Raw genomic sequence first — 22,995 nt, 5'->3', positions numbered from 1 at the left:
TCCGAGGTAAGGGGGAGGGGTGGTGAATGATGTGGCAGAGGTCGGGGGTGGTAGTTGGAATTCTGTGAGGAGAGTTCCTGCTTCTTCCCATTCCACGTGTGTTTGTATTAAAAAAATCAAAGCTCACCTTTTCAGTGACAGACGATTCTTAACTGAAGCCTAGCTACTTCTCTCAGGACAGGGCAGTTTCTCTTGGAGGTCCTAAAATGGCACTAGGCCCTTCATTAGCCCAAGGGAGGGGGCCTGAGGCCTGTTTCAGACGGCCTCAAAAGCCACATGGGGTCAACGTGACATTGAACATCCTTTCAGCTGTGAAATAGGTCACATCTGATCCTGTGTTAGGCCCAACACTGACCATTCCTTCCCCTGTGTTCTCGGGGAGCTGGACGTGGATGCTTGAGCATCCTGAAGGTAGACAGGGAGAACGTGTCGGGCCGTGTAAAGGAGGAGAGAAGGAAGTATTTTTAGAAGGGAAATTCAGAGTTCAGGGCCCGGGCAGCTGAAGGCAGGGTTAAAAATGGAGGGATAATGAAAATCAGAGGCCTGAATAGGGAGTGCTTTCACATTAATATGTTAATTTTGAATACTGCACAAGGGTGTGATTCCAACCCAGATAACTGCTAGCGGGTGAGATCAATTCAAGTAGTGTTGTGTAAGTAGTTGCTGGATCCTTCTGTCAGTGGGCCAAGCAGTAACGTACTGCATGTGTAAGTATTTTCTCTTAGCAGTCATGGATTACTTAAGTAGACTTTCTTTTCACAATTTTGCAGCAAGGAGTTTATTTTTATTGGCAGATTGAAACAATCAGGGGTGTATCAGTGAAATTAAGGCCTTTTCTTTGATTCTGTTCCAAACCTCTCTGCCTTTTCCTTCTAGGCTTCCGTTGTGTGCCCCGCACTCTGTCGCTGCTGAATGGTGCCAGTGTAAAATTCCACAAGCATTTCAATCCTTCATTGAACCACCATTTTAACTTGTAAACTGAGACAGCAAAATTTGATAGATTCTTCCTCTGTGGTAGACAACCTCGCCCAACAGGAATTAGGAGGATTGACCATGTTAAATGACCCCATCGTGTCCAACGGTTATGTGGGGTTACGGGGATGGGGCCGGGGTAGGGTGCTCTTTCAGAGGGTCGGTGCAGACTCGATGGGCCGAATGGCCTCCTTCTGCACTGCAGATATTGTATTCTATTCTATATAAGTAAGGATCACTGGACAACAGTTGGGGGTTGTATGTGGGGCACAGGGTTTACTGGAACAGCTTTATTTATGCCCCCCTTCCGACTCAGGAGTATTCATAATATTTTCTTAGCTGCCTTACCGCCAGCAACCTAAAAATAAAAGGATTGAGGATTATGCCTCCGATCTTGCTGCCCTTCATAGTCCAGCGCAAAATGGGGCAAAGACTGTATGCGACAAACATGGCCACTGGAGGGGGCTCTATGGCATCATCTGAATTCCCCCTTTGGCTCACCAGCTTGTTCTGTCTGTCCTCCTTGTAATGCTGATATTCCAGTAGACAATCGGTATTGTATTAAATGTGCTTCTCTTTTATTATTATTCAGATACCAATATAACTGCTGGAAAAAACATTGGACTCATAGTCGGTAAGACACAAACAAAGACAACTTATTTCTCAGGGAACAAGAGGAAAATGGGGCAAATATCACCAACTCACTCAACTGGGCAGAATTTATTTCACCTAAAAATGTAATTTATAAACGTTATTTCAAAAGGGAAACAGAAGAGGTCATTTTTGGCTTTGTCCAGAAAGGGAGGCCGCTCTGCCCTTCGTGTCTGTGCTAGCTCTTTGGGAGCACTGCCCAATTAGTTCCTGTCTCTCCTGCCCTTCTTTCACCACAGCCTTGCAAATTCTTTCCTTGTTAGTATAACATTGATCCAATTCCCCTTCTGAATGCTACTGTTGAAACGGCCTCCACCTGCCTTCCCTGAAGTGCATTCTGCATCAGACCACCTCACTGCATAAAAGAGAATTGTCCTCATTTCCCCTCTGATTCTTATCTCTGAATCCTCTGGTCATTGACCATCCCGTCAAAGGGAAGGTGCTAAGCAGGCGGCCTTGACTCGTTCACTGGTGGAGATGCCATTGTTCCTGTTGTGGCTGCAGCTTTCCCTTCTGGTGTAGTGGGATCAATAACCAGCAGCAGGCCCCATGATTGAGTAATACGTAGGCCCTGGATGGAGCTGGCTGGGTAGGCCAAAGGGTCTTTTACTCCACCAGGGTATTCTGAGCTTTACTTATTTGCGCATAGTCATCATAACTATAGCTTCCCACTCTTGTGAATGTCGCCTGTATGGACCTGATGCTTTCAATATCCCCCCTGTAATGTGGCACATAAGCTAAGTTGTGGGGTGGGGGGGGGGGGGACTGGCTGGCCAGGAAACTTTCCCATCATGCCGCCTGCCTTGGGTGCATCAGAAGAATTTGCAGATTGACGGATCAACTTGTTTGGCCATGTTATGAACTCATTTTCTGTGGCCATCGATAGAGTCATAGAGTCATCGATGTTTACAGCATGGAAACAGGTCCTTCGGCCCAGCTTGTCCATGCCGCCCAGTTTCTATGACTAAGCTAGTCCCACTTTCCCGCATTTGGCCCATATCCCTCTATACCCACCCTGCCCATGTAACTAGCTAAATGTTTTTTAAAGGAACAAATTGTACCCGCCTCTACCAGTGCCTCTGGCAGCCCGTTCCAGATGCTCACCACCCTCTGTGTGAAGAAATTCCCCTCTGGTCTCTTTTGTATCCCTCTCCTCTCACCATAAACCTATGCCCTCTAGTTCTAGACTCCTCTACCTTTGGGGAAAGATGTTTTTTTTAAATATATTTATTAAACTTTTTTAACAACACAATTTTTTCCCCTTACAAACAATAATGCCCCCCCCCCCCCCAACAAAATAACACTAAATCGCACTGAGCAAGATATATACATGGCAAAATGGTATATTTACATGGCTTTATACACTGGCTCTCGCCCGCACGTGCCAGTTTCCCCCACCCTCCATGTTATCTCCTGCTCATCCATCCCCCCAAGCAATCCCCCCCACGGGTTGCTGCTGCTGCTGACCGACCTTCCTCTAACACTCCGCGAGGTAGTCTAGGAACGGTTGCACCGCCTGTAGAACCCCTGCGCAGACCCTCTCAAGGCGAACTTAATCCTCTCCAGCTTTATGAACCCAGCCATGTTGTTTATCCAGGCCTCCAGGCTAGGGGGCTTCGCTTGGGGAAAGATGTTGACTACCTACCTTATCTATGCCCCTCATTATTTTATAGACCTCTAGAAGATCACCCCTAAGCCTCCTAAGCTCCACTCTTCCCAGTCCATGACTGAGATGGGAAGGCAAGTCAAATGCAACACCAACGGATCAGGTCTGGGTTTGTAGGGAGGGAGAAAAGAAATGAGACGGAGATAGGGAGGAGCCAGAGCTTCGGGCCCAGTGGCAGGAAGCCACAAGACGTCCCTCACTAACACAGCCTCTTAACTGTGGCCCATTTGTTGCCTCGCACAAATTTCTTGCCTCTAACTCACTTCAGGGTATGTGCATTTAGAGCAGTTCCTGATAGCTGAGATACCTTCTGAAATGGGAGGGATCAGGTTAAGCACAGCTTTTAGTAATTAAAACATTATAACCATGCTCCTCAACATGTTAACAGTGCAATACTATGTTTTAAAAAATGACCAATCTTCGTGTGGGCCTGTGCCCGGGCTCCATGAGCAGAGGGTGACCAGAGGGTGCTCTGCATCCAATTACCTGAACTCCCAATACTTGAGCGCCAGTGTGTTTCGGGTTCAGTCAATATAAATGTCCCAGACACTACACTGGAACTGCCCTGTCTTCTGGCAGGTCCTTAGAGGGGAACAAAAGGCCATTTCTACTGCCTTAGCCAGGGCCTTATAGGTGGAAAGCCTCCGGAACCAATCCGTGGCTCAGAAAACAATATACACTAGGATTGACTCAGCGATACTGCAGTCTGCCCCTCCAAATAGAATGGAGCCCGGCACTAGGCCCGAGGCCTTCTAAACATCCCCCTTCTGCTGGTAACTGAGGCAGGCAACCAAGAACATGGAGCCTCATTAGCTTGTAGAAATCTCCGTCAAAGGAAATCTGGGGCAATGTAAAGGAGTGCCTTTATGAGTGCAGCTGCAACATCACCCAAGAAGCCGGACACCGTCCAGGACAAAGCTGCCCATTTGATTGCCATCTCATGCACCACCTTGGACATCATTCATTCCCTCCACCACCAATGCACAGCGGCAGCAGTGCGTACCATCTATAAGGTGCACTGCAACAACGCTCAAAGGCTCCTTGAACAGCACCTTCCAAGCCCCTGACCTCCACCACCTAGAAGGGCACAGCAGGCACTTGAGAATGCCAGCCCTCCAAGGCACTCCCTACCCTGACTTGTAATTACATCACCGTTACTTCTGTGTCACAGGGTCAAAATCCTGGAACTCCCTCCCTAACAGCACTGTGGGTGGACATACACCACATGGACGGCAGCAGTTCATGAAGGTGGCTCATCACTACCTTCTCAGGGACAATTAGGGATGGGCAATAGGGACACAGCTATGCAATTAATCTTTACAATCCCTGGAAGAATGTTTTAAAAGACACCAGTTAACAGCAGTCTCCTGCACTCCATCCTCTGTTTCGTACCCAGGGCATTTTTTCCTGAGCATTATTAACAGTAAGATTGAACTTAATTTTTTACATGTCTCCCGCGGTGTGTGAATTCTTAATGCAGTTTCCCATTTAACAATGCTGACCTAACACTATTGTCTTTCATTTTCTTAACTGTAGGTACCAGTGCAGGCAGCTTGTTTTTCATCACAATATGCGTTCTGCTCTTGCTTTGGGTGATTGTCTTCCAAAACAAAATGTGAGTATTGTGAAGGCACTTTGTTGAATCACTATTTTTGTAGCACATCTGCCCCCAAAATCAATGCCAAACTCCAACAGTGAACCCTCCACTACTAGACCTGGGGGCAGCCCAGTTAATAATAACAATAATCTTTATTATTGTCACAAGTAGGCTTACATTAACACTGAAATGACGTTACTGTGAAAATCCCCTCGTCGCCACATTCTGGCGCCTGTTCATGTTCAGAATGTCCAAATTACCTAACAGCACTTGGATTGGATTTGTTTATTGTCATGTGTACCGAGGTACAGTGAAAAGTATTTTTCTGCGAGCAGCTCAACAGATCATTAAGTACATGGGAAGAAAAGGGAATAAAAGAAAATACATAATAGGGCAACACAACATATACAATGTAACTACATAAGCACTGGCATCGGATGACGCATACAGGGTGTAGTGTTAATGGGGTCAGTCCATAAGAGGGTCATTTAGGAGTCTGGAAACAGCGGGGAAGAAGCTGTTTTTGAGCCTGTTCGTGCGTGTTCTCAGACTTTTGCCCGATGGAAGAAGTTGGAAGAGTGAGTAAGCTGGGTGGGAGGGGTCTTTGATTATGCTGCCCGCTTTCCCCAGGCAGCGGGAGGTGTAGACAGAGTCAATGGATGGGAGGCAGGTTCGTGTGATGGATTGGGCGGTGTTCACGACTCTCTGAAGTTTGTTGCGGTCCTGGACCGAGCAGTTGTCATACCAGGCTGTGATGCAGCCAGATAGGATGCTTTCCATGGTGCATCTGTAAAAGTTGGTAAGAGTTAATGTGGATATGCTGAATTTCTGTAGTTTACTGAGGAAGTATAGGCGCTGTTGTGCTTTCTTGGTGGTAGCATCGACGTGGGTGGACCAGGACAGATTTTTGGAGATGTGCACCCCTAGGAATTTGAAACTGCTGACCATCTCCACCTCGGCCCCGTTGATGCTGACAGGGGTGTGTACAGTACTTTACTTCCTGAAGTCAATGACCAGCTCTTTAGTTTTGCTGGCATTGAGGGAGAGATTGTTGTCGCTGCACCACTCCACTAGGTTCTCTATCTCCCTCCTGTATTCTGACTCGTTATTCGAGATCCGGCCCACTATGGTTGTATCGCCAGCAAACCTATAGATGGGAGTTGGAACCAAATTTTGCTACGCAGTCGTGTGTGTACAGAGAGTAGAGTAGGGGGCTAAGTACGCAGCCTTGCGGGGCCCCGGTATTGAGGACTATTGTGGAGGAGGTGTTGTTGTTCATTCTTACTGATTGTGGTCTGTTGGTCAGAAATTCAATGATCCAGTTGCAGAGTGGGGAGCCAAGTCCTAGGTTTTGGAGCTTTGATATGAGCTTGGCTGGGATTATGGTGTTGAAGGCGGAGCTGTAGTCAATAAATAGGAGTCTGATGTAGGAGTCCTTGTTGTCGAGATGCTCTAGGAATGAGTGTATAGCCAGGGAAATGGCATCTTTTGGGACTTGTGGGAGGAAACTGGAGCACCCGGAGGAAACCCACGCGGACACGGGAAGAACGTGCAGACTCCACACAGACAGTGACCCAGCCGGGAATCAAACCTGGGACCCTGGCTCTGTGAAGCAACAATGCTCACCACTGTGCTACCGTTCTGCTTTTGCTCCTGGTATGAGCCAAGGAATGGCATGTTGAGATTTCTTTTAGCTTCAAGTAGCATCAAATTAGGAGATATTTTATGGCTCATGTAGCATAACCTCATTCACTTGAGATCAAACAGAATTTGGGCCAGGACGAAGCCATTCAAACCTGCTTTATTATTCTTTAGGAACATAGGAGTCGGTGTAGTCCATTCAGCCTACCGAGCTTACTCCACCATTCAATTAAATCACGGCTGATCATCTACCTTAATGCTACTTTCCTGAGCTATCTCCATACCTCTTGATGTCTTTAATATCCAGAAATCCATCGATGTCTGCCTTGGACATACTCAATGACTGAGCCTACGCAGCCTCTGAGGTTGACAATTCCAAGGATTCACTGCCCTCTGATTGAAGAAATTCCTCCCCATCTCAGTCTGCAATGGTCTGCTCTTTATCAGATTATGGCTGATCTCGACCCCAACTCCCTTTGCTCACTTTTGCTCCATGATGCCTTCATAGCAGCCAGGGGCTGTTTAGCACAGGGCTAAATCGCTGACTTTGAAAGCAGACCAAGGCAGGCCAGCAGCACGGTTCAATTCCCGTAACAGCCTCCCCGAACAGGCGCCGGAATGTGGTGACTAGGGGCTTTTCACAGTAACTTCATTGAAGCCTACTTGTGACAATAAGCAAATTTCATTTCATTTCATATCTTTACCGAGCACAAATCAATCTGAATCAGTATTGAAAATCTCAGTGGTTGCAACAGGAGTAACTGGGGGCCATAAAGATAAGAAAATCACTAATACATCCAGTGGGAAATTCGGACAAAACATCCTTGCCCCGCTGCCCCTCCGAACAGAGCCTTGGATTTACCTTTCATTTGAAGAATGGTACTTTCAATGGTACAACACTGCACTGGAGTACTAGCCTGGATTACGTGTTTAGGTGGGAATGGGGTTTGAACGTTGCCTTCTAGATGGTACCACGGAGTTAAGGCTGACCCCCAAGAAAAATAGCAAGACAAAGTGCTTGAGGCAGTGAAAGAACACTCTCCATTAGTGCAGAGATCGGAGAGAAAAGCGAACAGTAAGAGAGGCGGGTGATACCTGGGGAGTGCACGGCTGAAGGAATCTTGAATAAGTTCCTGTGTATCAGAGCCTTTTCTGGTTGGATGGGTGGGTGGGTCCCCCCCCCCGTTATCCAGTTGAGTGACAAAACGTATCAAAATGCTTTTACTCGCTGAACCTTTTTCTTCTTTCCTTTTTATTCAGTAGCTGCACCAGGTCACAAGAATATGAATTAGCACCAATGCCATCAATGGAGGTGCAGTCAGTGACAAATATAAATGAAACTGAGCCTCTACAGCAAGAAACAGAAAGCTGACCCTCACCACCCATTGAGGTGGATCAGTGCTATCCACGACTATTCAGCTCGGGGAAAGACAGAGACAAGTCCAAGGGTGGTCGAAGGCATGAACACGTCAAGATTTGTATTTGTACATTAAGCAGAGCCATCAATTTTCTTTTTTAAATTACTTTTGTTTCCTGCCTCTTTCTGAGCCATATGGATACACTCCATCCCTTCTAGCAAGAAGAGAGTAGCCCACAGACGCTAGGCTGTTGCAATTGGGTTCCTCACCAAGCCTCCATCACTAACATGTGTGGATCCATCAACAGAATGAATTTACCTGGGGACTTCCATTATGGACATGAATGTTATTCTCAATATGAAGCCACGCTACACGCCCATTGACTCTCCATCAGATTAGTGACAAACAGGTGGGTAGAAGGATCAATGCTTTGAAATGAATTTTTATGATTATTATATATAGAGATAAATATATATTTCTACTAAGTTTCCCAAAAGTAAAAATTGAGCCACTTCTGAATTTCTGTATTTTTATACGACGTTTCAAAGAACAGATTCTTTTTCCTCAAAATATTTTTATTTAATTTTCACGGTGCATTCTATGGCAACCCAAAGACTGCTCTTGTTTTTAAAGGGCATTGTTGACAATCAGATTGTATGTTTTGACTGGGAAGCGAAGCGGGCCCGTTTCCTGAACTTAATTAGCTGATTGGTGCTTTGATGTGAAAGGAATGGGTCCTGGCATTGTGTAAAAGTATGTATATTTGAGAGGGCCACATCTATGTTTCGGCCTTCGTATCACTATATTTATGATCATTTGTTGTAATATTGTTTATTGTAAATAAGAACAAGGCACATTGTTTTGACCAATTCGACATAGGAGTTACCATTAATTGGAGTTGACATCTAAGCAATTAAAAGCAGGAGCTTCAAACATTTCCTTGCCAAAATCTGAAGCCTCCTAAGAACTGAAAGCTGGTTCATTTATTGACGTTGTTTAAAAGAAAAAGTTTCACAGGCATACAAAGCTGATTGGATTTATCACATCGGAAAGCTGAACTTTCATTTGTCAAATCTAGAATGTCATATTCAATCTGAAGCTCTATTAAAGGTTTACTTTCTGTACTATTATGTTTATGTATATCCGTAAATATATATAGTGCTTCATTATATTATTTAATTGTAAATAAATTTATAAGTTGCTTTAATCGGTGTGATAATATTCATTGTTTCGGAGGAAACATTACTCAACCCGAGATTCATGAAACGATGCAAATAGGTCAACACCATTCATTAGAAACCGTCCAAGTGGCCAGATTCAAAACAGATTTTTATTTCTCAGTGAACGCAATGAGGTCAAAAGCAGATTTGTAATGGGTAAATTTGGCCTGTTTGTGTCTGGGGTGGGCTGAGGGGATTGTTGGGAAATTTTCTCAAGCTTGGACCCAAATGCTTTCTGCTAATCAATTCCAGAAAGTCTAGGAGAAATGAGAAGCCTCAGAGATAGACTCTTAGAAAATCTCTACAGTGCAGAAGGAGGCCACTTGGCCCATTGAGTCTGCACCGACACTCTGAAAGAATACCCTAACTAGGTTCAATCCCCCGCCCTATCCCTGTAACCCACCTAACCTACACACCTTTGGACACCAAGGGGTAAAATCCAGACTGCAACGCCTCATGCAATCTTGTTAGATCTCGCGAGGCGCTCCAAATCTCGCGAGAAATGGCCTTGTCGCGTCACCGAGTCGGGCATGATGAGGCTGTTGATCACACCCATGTTTATTGGGCGGTATCAACAATTGAGCACGATACTGAATGTTTTATCTTAAGAATCTCAGGGACCTACATTTATGGTAGCTATGCCGCGTTTTAGATATCTGCAATGATAAAATAGAGTGGTGCAACTGCCAGGAGATGGGTGAAAGGTTTTGGTCTTGGGTAGGTCCAAAGTGTGGGAGGGCCATTAAGATTCCATTCTCCTTTTTGGTTTATCTTTTGTCCTCCTTTTCAAGGAGTATATCCCCTGTTGGTAATGATGGTGTGACCTTAGTGTTAGCCTTATGGGTCCTCACACGTTGAGGAATGTCCTCTTAGAACTATTGTGGTCGCGATTTTTATCACTTTTTGTTGCGTTGGGGTTTTGGATTTGAGTTTACAGGAAATTTAAGGACTTGCCGATAAATCGTTAATTGCTATGTACTGTCATCCATCTGAGGCACGTCGGAGAAGTCAATATTTCCTTGATTTTGAAGGCAGGCAAGAACCCAGAGGAGTGTGCTTCCTATAGACCAATCTCGTTTCTGAATGTTGATTTGAAATTGCTGTCTAAATTGTTAGCACAGCGATTTAGGGGGAATTCTCCCGTTGATCAGACTGGGGGATCAGACTGGGTTCATAAAGGGTCAGAATTCTTGCAATAATGTCAGAAGGCTATTGGATGATATCCCAACTCTTCAATAGCGGGTGTTGGATGGGTTAGTTATTTCCCTGGATGCGGAGAAAGCTTTTGACGAGGTGGGATGGAACTACTTGGTTTACACGTTGCCGAAATTGTTAAGGAATGGGTTAAGAGACATTCCAATTAGATGTCTCATTTATGTTAAGTATCCAATAATTGACACTGATGTGTAAAGGGGCTTCAGGTGGCCTTTGGAGCCTGCGATGTGGTGATAGTTTTGTACAGTGTGTTAAAGAAAAATAAAGGTGTTTGTGAAAAGCAGCAGAACTCTTGACTCTTTACTGAATAGCAGCCAGAGACTAACAGAGATTTGGGTTGGGAGAGGATTATGCTAAATGGGTAGAGGTGCTGTACCGTAGACCCTTGGCGGCAGTGCTGACGGATGGTTATAGATCTGAGAATTTTTGCCTTCAGAGAGGGACCAGACAGGGGGCCCCTTAACCCCTTGCAGTTCGTGTTGGCTATGGAATCTTTGGCGGAGGCTATTGGACAGAAGCCTCTGGCTTCTGGGCTGCACAGTGGGGGAGGAGTAGATATTGTTGTGTCTTGTTTCCCCAACTACATCCACAGGCCAGTGGAGGCAGGAACAGACCAAGGCCGGAGAGCTGGGAGATAGGTTGCAGCAATCCTTCAACATCGCAAGAACTCATCCGTGTAATGTCACAGGTAAGTGATTGGTAGGCGAGTACTTTTTCTTCTGGATTTTGTTCATTGTCACGTGTACCAAGGTACAGTGAAAAGTATTTTTCTGCAAGCAGCTCAACAGATCATTCAGTACATGAAAAGAAAAGGAATCGGCTTTGAGATTGAAGGCTAAGTGGAAAGAAATTAAAAGCTAAAGATCAGTAGCAAAATTCAAAGACAAACTGAAAACAAATGAAATAAAATAGGGGTGCAGGGCCAGGCGATGTGATGCACCTGCAGCATGGTTTATAATCTCTGGATTTAGCTGAGCCAAGTGCAAATTGGCATAGGGTACATAAAACGAGAGATGAAGACGTGGCTCAAAGATTGGTGTGGGAGGAGTGGGTTTTGGTCGTGGGGCACTATCATCAGCACTGGGGAAAGTGGGTTGTACCGCTGGGGCGGTCTACAGCTGAACTGTGCTGGGGCCAGTTTTCTTGCAAACTGCATAACTCAGGAAGTAGCGAGGTCCTTGAACTAAATAGAGGGGGGGGGGGCTGTTCTGTAGCGAGGTACAAAGCAAAGGAGATGACAGCATTACTAGGCAGCTATTTTGGTAACAATACCCAGGGTGTGACAGGAAGGGACAAAGTGTACAAACATTTAAAAAAACAGCAAATTGAGTCAAAAAAGGGGGAAAAAATTGTAACAAGGTAAAAATTAATGGCTCTTTACTTAAACGTATGTTGTAATTGACACAAAATAAATGAATTAATGGCACAAATTAAGGTTAATTAGTATGATATTACAGAGACGTGGTTACAAGGAGATCAAAACTGGGAACTACATATGCAAGGGTGTGACATTTCGTAAGGACAGACAGGAAGGAACCGGTGGTGGGGTAGCTTTGTAATAAGAGACGGAACAAGTACAATAGCAAGAAATGATCTTGGATCAGAAGATGTAGAATCCATATGGGTGGAGGTAAGAAATAACAAAGTAAGGAGACACTGGTGGGAGTAGTTTATAGACCCCCAAACAGGAGGTATACTGTAAGAGGGAGAATAAATCAAGAGATGACAAGGTCTTGCAAAAAAGGCAGTACTTTGATCATGGAAGAATTTGAACTTCATGTAGATTGGGAAAATCAAATTTGCAGAAGTAGCCATGAGGAAGAATTCACAAGAATGTGTTTGGGACACACTGCTCCAACCAGGGATCAGGCTATTTTGGATTTGGTAAAGGTTTAATAAACAACCTCAGAGTATAAAATCCCTTAGGAAGCAGTGATCATAACATGGTAGAATTTAGCATTCAATTTGAGAGTGAGAAACTTGGGTCAGAAACAACTGTGCTACACTTAAATAAGGGTAATTATAAAGGAATGAGGGCAGAGTTGGCTGGAGTGGACTGGGAAAAGAGTTTTGCAGGAAAGAGGGTAGATGAGCAATGGCAGACGTTTATGAAAATATTTCATGACTCACAACAAAGATATACCCCAGTGAGGAAGAAGTATTCTAGTAAGGGGAGAAACAATCATGGTTAACCAAGGAAGTGAAGCATAATAATAAACTGAAAGAAACAACAAATAATGGGGCAAAGATTAGTGATAAGCCAGAGGATTGGGAAAGATTTAAAAACCGACAAAAGATGACAAAAAAGAGATGAACTAAGAGGGTAAACTAACAAGTAATATAAAACACACAGCAAGAGTTTCTTTAAATACATAAGGAAGAGGGAGGCCAAAGTGAACATAGGCCCCTTAGAGAATGAGACTGGGGAATTAATAATGGGGAACCAGGAAATGACAGAGGAGTTAAATACTTTGCATCAGCGTTCACGGTGGAAGACACAAATAACATTCCAAAAATACTAAATAATAAAGGGGCAAAAGTAGGAAGAAAATAATACAATAACATAAGAACATAAGAACTAGGAGCAGGAGTAGGCCATCTGGCCCCTCGAGCCTGCTCCACCATTCAATGAGATCATGGCTGATCACCATAACCCTTAATCCCTTTATTCTTCAAAAAACTATCTATCTTTATCTTAAAAACATTTAATGAAGGAGCCTCTGCTGCTTCACTGGGCAAGGAATTCCATAGATTCACAACACTTTGAGTGAAGAAGTTCCTCCTAAACTCAGTCCTAAATCTACTTCCCCTTATTTTGAGGCTATGCCCCTTGTTCTGCTTTCACCCGCCAGTGGAAACAACCTGCCCGCATCTATCCTATCTATTCCCTTCATAATCTTATATGTTTCTGTAAGATCCCCCCTCATCCTTCTAAATTCCAACAAGTACAGTCCCAGTCTACTCAACCTCCTCGTAATCCAACCCCTTCAGCTCTGGGATTAACCTAGTGAATCTCCTCTGCACACCCTCCAGTGCCAGTATGTCCTTTCTCAAGTAAGGAGACCAAAACTGAACACAATACTCCAGGTGTGGCCTCACTAACACCTTATACAATTGCAGCAGAACCTCCCTAGTCTTAAACTCCATCCCTCTAGCAATGAAGGACAACATTCCATTGGCCCTCTTAATCACCTGTTGCACCTGTAAACCAACTTTTTGCGACTCATGCACTAGCACACCCAAGTCTCTCTGCACAGCAGCATGTTTTAATATTTTATCATTTAAATAATAATCCCTTTTGCTGTTATTCCTACCAAAATGGATAACCTCACATTTGTCAACATTGTATTCCATCTGCCAGACCCTAGCCCATTCACTTAGCCTATCCAAATCCCTCTGCAGACTTCCAGTATCCTCTGCACGTTTTGCTTTACCACTTCTCTTAGTGTCGTCTGCAAACGTGGACACATTGCCCTTGGTCCCCAACTCCAAATCATCTGTGTAAATTGTGAACAGTTGTGAGCCCAACACTGATCCCTGAGGGACACCACTAGCTACTGATTGCCAACCAGAGAAACACCCATTAATCCCCACTCTTTGCTTTCTATTAATTAGCCAATCCTCTATCCATGCTACTACTTTCCCCTTAATGCCATGCATCTTTATCTTATGCAACAACCTTTTGTGTGGCACCTTGTCAAAGGCTTTCTGGAAATCCAGATATACCACATCCATTGGCTCCCCGTTATCTACCGCACTGTTAATGTCCTCAAAAAATTCCACTAAATTAGTTAGGCACGACCTGCCCTTTATGAACCTATGCTGCGTCTGCCCAATGGGACAATTTCCACCCAGATGCCTCGCTATTTCTTCCTTGATGATAGATTCCAGCATCTTCCCTACTACCGAAGTTAAGCTCACTGGCCTATAATTACCCGCTTTCTGCCTACCTCCTTTTTTAAACAGTGGTGTCACATTTGCTAATTTCCAATCCGCCGGGACCACCCCAGAGTCTAGTGAATATTGGTAAACTATCACGAGTGCATTTGCAATTTCCCTAGCCATCTCTTTTAGCACTCTGGGATGCATTCCATCAGGTCCAGGAGACTTGTCTACCTTTAGCCCCATTAGCTTGCCCATCACTACCTCCTTGTTGATAACAATCCTCTCAAGGTCCTCACCTGTCATAGCCTCATTTCCATCAGTCACTGGCAATCACTAGGAAAAAAGTATTAGGGAAACCAATGGAACTAAAGGCGGGTAAGTCCCCTGGACCTGGTGGGTTGCACCCCAGGATATTATAGAGATAGTGCATGCACTGGTAGTAATCTTCCAAGAGTTCTTCAATTCTGGAAAAGCCCCAGAGGACGGTAAAACTGCTAATGTAACACCTTTGTAACCACGTCTGACAAATTTATTAGAATTCTTTGAGGTGGTAATGAGCAGGATGGAGGGGAACTAGATGTAATATATTTGGATTTCCAAACAGCGTTCGTTAAAGTCCCACCCAAAACGCTACTTAAGATAAGACCCGATGGTGTTGGGGAGAGTATATGACCATGGATAAAGGATTGGCTAACTAATAGAAGACAGAGAGTTGGGGTGAGGGTCATTTTCAAAATGGCAGCCTCTAATTAGTAGATTGCCACAGGGATCAGGGCTGGGGCCAAAATTATTTACAATATATATTAATGACTTAGACGAGGGACAAAAATGCATTATTGCCAATTTTGCGGATGACACAAAAATAGGCGAGAAGACAAGTGGTGAGGATGATAGGAAGAGTCTGCAGACGGATATAGACAGGATAGGCAACTGGGCAAAAACTTGGCAGATGGAATATAATGGAGGAAAACTATGAAGTTATGCACTTTGGTAGGAAGAATAAAGGAGCTGAATATTATTTAAATGGAGAAAGACTGCAGAAAGCTGCAGCACTGAGGTCTTTGGGTGTCCTCAAGCGTAGATACGTAGAAGATAGGAGCAGGAGGCCCCTTGACCCTTCGAGCCTGCTCCGCCATTCATCTCGATTATGGCTGATCATCCAACTCAATAGCCTAATCCTGCTTTCTCCCCATAGTCTTTTATCCCATTCTCCAAAAGTGCTGTGTCCAGTTCGCCTCTTGAATATAGATACACAATATCAATCGCAAAAGGTAGCAGGTAATTGGGAAGGCAAATGGAATGTTGGCCTTTATTTCAAACGGAATGGAGTATAAAAATAGTAAAATCCTGCTAAATCTATACAAGGCACCGTTAGACAACACTTGGAATACTGTGAACAATCTTTGGTCCCCTTATCTAAAGGAAAGACATGCTGGCATTGGAGGTCGTCCAGAGAAGGTTCAGTAGGTTGATCCTGGTATGGAGGGATTTTCTCATGGGGAGATATTAAGTAGGTTGTGCCTGTAATCAGTGGAGTTTAAAAGAATGAGAGGCGACCTTATTGACACATATAGGATTCTCAGGGGGCTTGACCGGGGTGGATGCTGGAAGAGTCTGGGACCAGAGGGCATAATCTCAGAGTAGGGGTTGCCCATTTAAGACCGAGATGAGGAGGTATTTATTCTGAAGGTAGTGAATCTGTGGAACTCGTTACCCCAGAGATTGGGTTGTTAAGTACGTTCAAGGTCATTAATTCCAGATTAATTTTTATTTAATTCAAATTTCTGGACCACTAGTCCAGTGACAATACCACCGCACCACCAGGTGGACAGATTTTAGAGTTGTTAGGAGGTGGTGAACAGAACAATCACTATACATCCACTGAAAGTAGCAGCTTCTAGAAACAAAGATATACAAATATGGAAAATATCTTTATTGGCTGTAAATAGTCATTTCTTCAGGAAGATTTACATTTAACATTTCAAAAACAGCAGTCATAACTTTATATAAAAGTTGATCTAAACCAGTGTAGAATGTCAAGGAAATATTGGATATTGCATCGAGACCAGTTCGATTTTGCTGGATTTCTTCATTTTATTTATATACACACTGTACACTCGATAGCACCAAAAATCAATTCATTTAGGACAACCCCGCAGAAAGAATGTTTCACGGCCTTCTGGTTACATCCGAGTCACTCCTCCCACTCATCCCCACACAGGATCAGATTCGAGAGGATGGTTCGAGGGGGGTCACAGCTCCGTTCGCCCCGGTGCAGTGAGGTAGGCCATTGGGCCAATCCGCTGCTTCGCGCACGCGAAGCAAAGTGGACCTCCAGCGTCTTCGCCACCACTCTGCTGCAGAACAGGAGCAAGGAATAAAAGAGAATGAGGCAACAACAATGTTTTAAACAGCACGCAGCATTAAACTGCAAAGGCATCCATTTCCACCCCCCCCTTCTTGGCATCCATTTCCACCCCCCCCCTCTTGGCATCCATTTCCGCCCCCCTCTTGGCATCCATTTCCACCCCCCCCTCTTGGCATCCATTTCCACCCCCCCCCCCTCTTGGCATCCATTTCCACCCCCCCCCCTCTTGGCATCCATTTCCGCCCCCCCTCTTGGCATCCATTTCCACCCCCCCCTCTTGGCATCCATTTCCGCCCCCCCCCCCCCCTTGGATATCATTCCACAGAATGCGGGCACGTTTCATGTCTTCCCCCCCCCCCCCAAGCCTTTTTGCGCCCGTATTTCTCAATTTCCCCATCACTTTCCTTGTTCATTGGGGGCCCTCCTGCACTTCAATACATGGCTATGAATCAAGACAGCAAATGTCAGCTACTCGCTCACGAGTGTCAGCAGTGCCAGCCCAATGCTGCACTGCCAAGGGTATTACAAAAACTGTATTCATTAGTGGTTTCAATATTGGCTAAAGATTATATAATGCAGTCTAAATAGTGCCAAGCAATTTAAGTGAGCTATTGCACATTATGGTAATGAATTTAACTATTTACTCTTCTCCACAAAAACAGGACAGGGAGACGCTTTGAGAAAGGCATGGTTGTAACAGCATCAAAATGGATCCTACAGCTTTTGCTACTTCTCTTAATGATCAGCAACTGAAGCCGTGGTTAATTTTGTTCGCACTTACTGAAGGTGCTGAGCAGAGCTTGAACAGTGCGACTGTCACGAAGCTAAGCTGAACGAGTTTACAGCAGGGATGTTCACGGACTCTATTAAGCAGCTCACTGCCTTAACCAGCTGAGACATCAAGAGAATGACACATTCTTAATATCTGAACAGTGAGTGCCGAAGACTATTCTGTCATTAAGGCATCGCATTCACACCCTCTCCTGTCCCATCACGGCTTGACATCCGTAGGTTCCTTTTTCCCAACACAAGGCACTGTCCCTTCCAGCAGGGAGCAGGATTTCCTTTTGCTGGTGCTGGGATGAGGTTTCAAAGGAGGCCACCAGTTGAAGCAAACGGCATTCACTGGGAACAGGCTGTAAAGCAAGAGGATGATGGCAAGGCACTCACATTTTACGACAAAATGGTTCGCTCACCAAGCCATTCGGGAGGAACCCTCGGTGCCTCCAGGGACCTACCATGGGCACAAACTTACAGCCACCGGTGTCTAACACTTTTGGAATAACAAGTTGGCTCCAAGATCACACACCTGCTGATGGGAGACTGACACAGATTCAGTAATCAGATACCCAAGCCAGGGGAAATGCTTCGGAAAGCAGAAGCACAAAGGGACTTGGAAGTCCTTGTTCACGATTCTCTTAAGGTTAACGTGCAGGTTCAGTCGGCAGTTAGGAAAGCAAATGCAATGTTAGCATTCATGTCAAGAGAGCTAGGATACAAGACCAGGGGTGCACTTCTGAGGCTGTATAAGGCTCTGGTCAGACCCCATTTGGAGTATTGTGAGCAGTTTTGGGCCCCGTATCTGAGGAAGGATGTGTTGGCCTTGGAAAGGGTCCAGAGGAGGTTCACAAGATTGATCCCTGGAATGAAGAACTTGTCGTATGAGGAACGGTTGAGGACTCTGGGTCTGTACTCATTGGAGTTTAGAAGGATGAGAGGAGATCTTATTGAAACTTACAAGATACTGCGAGGCCTGGGTAGAGTGGGCGTGGAGAGGATGTTTTCACTTGAAGGAAAAACTAGAACCAGAGGACACCATCTCAGGCTAAATGGACGATCCTTTAAAACTGAGATGAGGAGGAATTTCTTCAGCCAGAGGGTGGTGAATCTGTGGAACTCTTTGCCGCAGAAGGCTGTGGAGGCCAAATCACTGAGTGTCTTTAAGACAGAGATAGATAGGTTCTTGATTAATAAGGGGTTAGGGATTATGGGGAGCAGGCAGGAGAATGGAGATGAGAAAATATCAGCCATGATTAAATGGCGGAGCAGACTCGATGGGCCGAGTGGCCTAATTCTGCTCCTATTTCTTTTTTTTTTTTAAATAATATTTTATTGAAAATTTTTGGTCAACCAACACAGTACATTGTGCATCCTTTACACAACATTGTAACAATACAGATAATAATGACCTTTTTTAAATTTAAACAAAAACAACAAATAAATAAATATTAAATAACAAAAAATAAAAACTAGCCCTAATTGGCAACTGCCTTGTCTCAGGCCACACCCCCCCCCCCCATCCCCCCCCATCCCTCCCCCCCCCCCCAAGTCCTGGGCCGCTGCTGCTGCCTTCTTTGTTCTCCCCTATCTATCTTTCCGCAAGATATTCGACGAACGGTTGCCACCGCCTAGTAAACCCTTGAGCCGACCCCCTTAGGACGAACTTAATCCGCTCTAACTTTATGAACCCCGCCATATCATTTATCCAGGTCTCCACCCCCGGGGGCTTGGCTTCTTTCCACATTAGCAATATTCTGCGCCGGGCTACTAGGGACGCAAAGGCCAAAACATCGGCCTCTTTCGCCTCCTGCACTCCCGGCTCTTGTGCAACCCCAAATATAGCCAACCCCCAGCTTGGTTCGACCCGGACTCCTACTACTTTCGAAAGCACCTTTGTCACCCCCATCCAAAACCCCTGTAGTGCCGGGCATGACCAAAACATATGGGTATGATTCGCTGGGCTTCTCGAGCACCTCGCACACCTATCCTCCACCCCAAAAAATTTACTGAGCCGTGTTCCAGTCATATGTGCCCTGTGTAATACCTTAAACTGAATCAGGCTTAGCCTGGCGCACGAGGACGACGAGTTTACCCTGTTTAGGGCATCTGCCCACATCCCCTCCTCAATCTCCTCCCCTAGCTCTTCTTCCCATTTCCCTTTTAGTTCGTCCATCATAGTCTCCCCTTCGTCTCTCATTTCCCTATATATATCCGACACCTTACCGTCCCCCACCCATTTCTTTGAGATGACTCTGTCCTGCACCTCTTGTGTCGGGAGCTGCGGGAATTCCCTCACCTGCTGCCTCGCAAAAGCCCTCAATTGCATGTACCTGAATGCATTCCCTTGGGGCAACCCATATTTCTCGGTCAGCGCTCCCAGACTCGCAAACTTCCCATCCACAAATAGATCTTTCAATTGCGTTATACCTGCTCTTTGCCACATTCCATATCCCCCATCCATTCCCCCCGGGGCAAACCTATGGTTGTTTCTTATCGGGGACCCCCCCAGTGCTCCGGTCTTTCCCCTATGTCGTCTCCACTGTCCCCAAATCTTCAGTGTAGCTACCACCACCGGACTCGTGGTATAGTTCCTTGGTGAGAACGGCAATGGGGCTGTCACCATAGCCTGCAGGCTGGTCCCCCTACAGGACGCCCTCTCTAATCTCTTCCACGCCGCTCCTTCCTCCTCTCCCATCCACTTACTCACCATTGAAATATTAGCGGCCCAATAATACTCACTTAGGCTCGGTAGTGCCAGCCCCCCCCTATCCCTACTACGCTGTAAGAATCCCTTCCTCACTCTCGGAGTCTTCCCGGCCCAAACAAAACCCATAATACTCTTTTCTATCCTTTTGAAAAAAGCCTTCGTGATCACCACCGGGAGACACTGAAACACAAAAAGGAATCTCGGGAGGACCACCATCTTAACTGCCTGCACCCTCCCTGCCATTGACAATGCTACCATATCCCATCTCTTGAAATCTTCCTCCATCTGTTCCACCAACCGCGTCAAATTTAGCCTGTGCAATGTGCCCCAATTCTTAGCTATCTGGATCCCCAGGTAACGAAAGTCTCTTGTTACCTTCCTCAACGGTAGGTCTTCTATTTCTCTACTCTGCTCCCCTGGATGCACCACAAACAGCACACTCTTTCCCATGTTCAATTTATACCCTGAAAAATCCCCAAACTCACCAAGTATCCGCATTATTTCTGGCATCCCCTCCGCTGGATCCGCCACATATAGTAACAGATCATCCGCATATAAAGATACCCGGTGTTCTTCTCCTCCCCTAAGTATTCCCCTCCATCCCTTGGAACCTCTCAGCGCTATCGCCAGGGGCTCAATCGCCAGTGCAAACAGTAATGGGGACAGAGGACATCCCTGCCTTGTCCCTCTATGGAGCCGAAAATATGCCGATCCCCGTCCATTCGTGACCACACTCGCCACTGGGGCCCTATACAACATCTGCACCCATCTAACATACCCCTCTCCGAACCCAAATCTCCTCAACACCTCCCACAGATAATCCCACTCCACTCTATCAAATGCTTTCTCGGCATCCATCGCCACTACTATCTCCGTTTCACCCTCTGGTGGGGCCATCATCATTACCCCTAACAACCTCCGTATGTTCGTGTTCAGCTGTCTCCCCTTCACAAACCCAGTTTGGTCCTCATGAACCACCCCCGGGACACATTCCTCTATTCTCATTGCCATTACCTTGGCCAAGACCTTGGCATCTACATTGAGGAGGGAGATTGGTCTGTAGGACCCGCATTGTAGCGGATCCTTTTCCTTCTTTAAAAGAAGCGATATCGTTGCTTCTGACATAGTCGGGGGCAGTTGTCCCCTTTCCTTTGCCTCGTTGAAGGTCCTCGTCAGTAGCGGGGCGAGCAAGTCCAAATATTTTCTGTAAAATTCAACTGGGAATCCGTCCGGTCCCGGGGCCTTTCCCGTCTGCATGTTCCTAATTCCTTTCACCACTTCTTCTACCGTGATCTGTGCTCCCAATCCCATCCTTTCCTGCTCTTCCACCTTGGGAATTTCCAGCCGATCCAAAAACTCCATCATTCTCTCCCTCCCATCCGGGGGTTGAGCTTCATACAATTTTTTTATAAAATGTCTTAAACACTTCATTCACTCTCTCCGCTCCCCGCTCCGTCTCTCCATCTTCGTCTCTCACCCCCCCATTTCCCTCGCTGCTCCCCTTTTCCTCAATTGGTGTGCCAGCAATCTGCTCGCCTTCTCTCCATATTCATACTGTACACCCTGCGCCTTCCTCCATTGTGCCTCTGCAGTGCCTGTGGTCAGCAAGTCAAATTCCACATGCAGCCTTTGCCTTTCCCTATACAGTCCCTCCTCCGGTGCTTCCGCATACTGTCTGTCCACCCTCAAAAGTTCTTGCAACAACCGCTCCCGTTCCTTACTCTCCTGCTTCCCTTTATGTGTCCTTATTGATATCAGCTCCCCCCTAACCACCGCCTTCAACGCCTCCCAGACCACTCCCACCTGAACCTCCCCATTGTCATTGAGTTCCAAGTACTTTTCAATGCATCCCCTCACCCTTAAGCACACCCCCTCATCCGCCATTAGTCCCATATCCATTCTCCAGGGTGGACGCCCTCTTGTTTCCTCCCCTATCTCCAAGTCTACCCAGTGTGGGGCATGGTCCGAAATGGCTATAGCCGTATATTCCGTTCCCCTCACCCTCGGGATCAATGCCCTACCCAACACAAAAAAGTCTATGCGTGAATAGACTTTATGGACATAGGAGAAAAACGAGAACTCCTTACTCCTAGGTCTACTGAATCTCCACGGGTCCACCCCTCCCATCTGCTCCATAAAATCCTTAAGCACCTTGGCTGCTGCCGGCCTCCTACCAGTCCTGGACTTCGACCTATCCAGCCTTGGTTCCAACACCGTGTTAAAGTCTCCCCCCATTATCAGCTTTCCGGTCTCTAGGTCTGGGATGCGTCCTAGCATTCGCCTCATAAAATTGGCATCGTCCCAATTCGGGGCATACACGTTTACCAACACCACCATCTCTCCCTGTAATTTGCCACTCACCATCACGTATCTGCCCCCGTTATCCGCCACTATAGTCTTTGCCTCGAACATTACCCGCTTCCCCACTAATATAGCCACCCCCCTGTTTTTCGCATCCAGCCCCGAATGGAACACCTGCCCTACCCATCCTTTGCGCAACCTAACCTGATCTATCAGTTTCAGGTGCGTTTCCTGTAACATGACCACATCTGCTTTAAGTTTCTTACGGTGTGCGAGTACTCGTGCCCTCTTTATCGGCCCGTTAAGCCCCCTCACGTTCCACGTGATCAGCCGAGTTGGGGGGCTTCCCACCCCCCCCCCTTGCCGGTTAGCCATCATCTTTTTCCAGCTTCTCGCCCAGTTCCCACGCGGCTGTATTTCTCCCAGACGGTGCCCCCCCGCCCATCCTTTCCCGCACCCACTCCCCCCTTTCCCCAGCAGCAGCAACCCAGTAATTCCCCCCTCCCCCCCCCCCCCCCGCTAGACCCCCCGCTAGCGTAATTACTCCCCCCATGTTGCTCCCAGAAGTCAGCAAACTCTGGCTGACCTCGGCTTCCCCCCGTGATCACGGCTCGCCCCGTGCGGCGCCCCCTCC

At 46.2% G+C, this 22,995-nt stretch overlaps 2 protein-coding genes across 4 annotated transcripts in view; one reads left to right on the top strand and one right to left on the bottom strand.

The window, feature by feature from the left end:
* LOC140387858 (uncharacterized) overlaps positions 1–10,573 on the top strand; it is a 101,707-nt gene extending 91,134 nt beyond the window's left edge. For both annotated transcript variants that reach the window (XM_072471105.1, XM_072471104.1), the window contains 3 exons: positions 1,565–1,606; positions 4,826–4,904; positions 7,788–10,573. In XM_072471105.1, coding sequence (XP_072327206.1) covers positions 1,565–1,606; positions 4,826–4,904; positions 7,788–7,899 — 233 coding nt within the window. In that variant the 3' untranslated portion in view covers positions 7,900–10,573. The remainder of the gene's footprint in view (positions 1–1,564; positions 1,607–4,825; positions 4,905–7,787) is intronic.
* Positions 10,574–16,117: 5,544 nt separating this feature from the next.
* The window catches only part of fbxo18 (F-box DNA helicase 1), a 63,288-nt gene continuing 56,410 nt past the window's right edge, over positions 16,118–22,995 (bottom strand). For both annotated transcript variants that reach the window (XM_072471102.1, XM_072471103.1), the window contains exon 21: positions 16,118–16,562. In XM_072471102.1, the coding sequence (XP_072327203.1) occupies positions 16,458–16,562 (105 nt within the window). In that variant the 3' untranslated portion in view covers positions 16,118–16,457. The remainder of the gene's footprint in view (positions 16,563–22,995) is intronic.

The sequence above is a fragment of the Scyliorhinus torazame genome, chromosome 13, assembly GCF_047496885.1.
Source record: "Scyliorhinus torazame isolate Kashiwa2021f chromosome 13, sScyTor2.1, whole genome shotgun sequence".
Taxonomy (NCBI): domain Eukaryota; kingdom Metazoa; phylum Chordata; class Chondrichthyes; order Carcharhiniformes; family Scyliorhinidae; genus Scyliorhinus; species Scyliorhinus torazame.
Note: the sequence above shows the minus strand (reverse complement) of the source record. Positions and strands in the feature narration are given on the sequence as shown.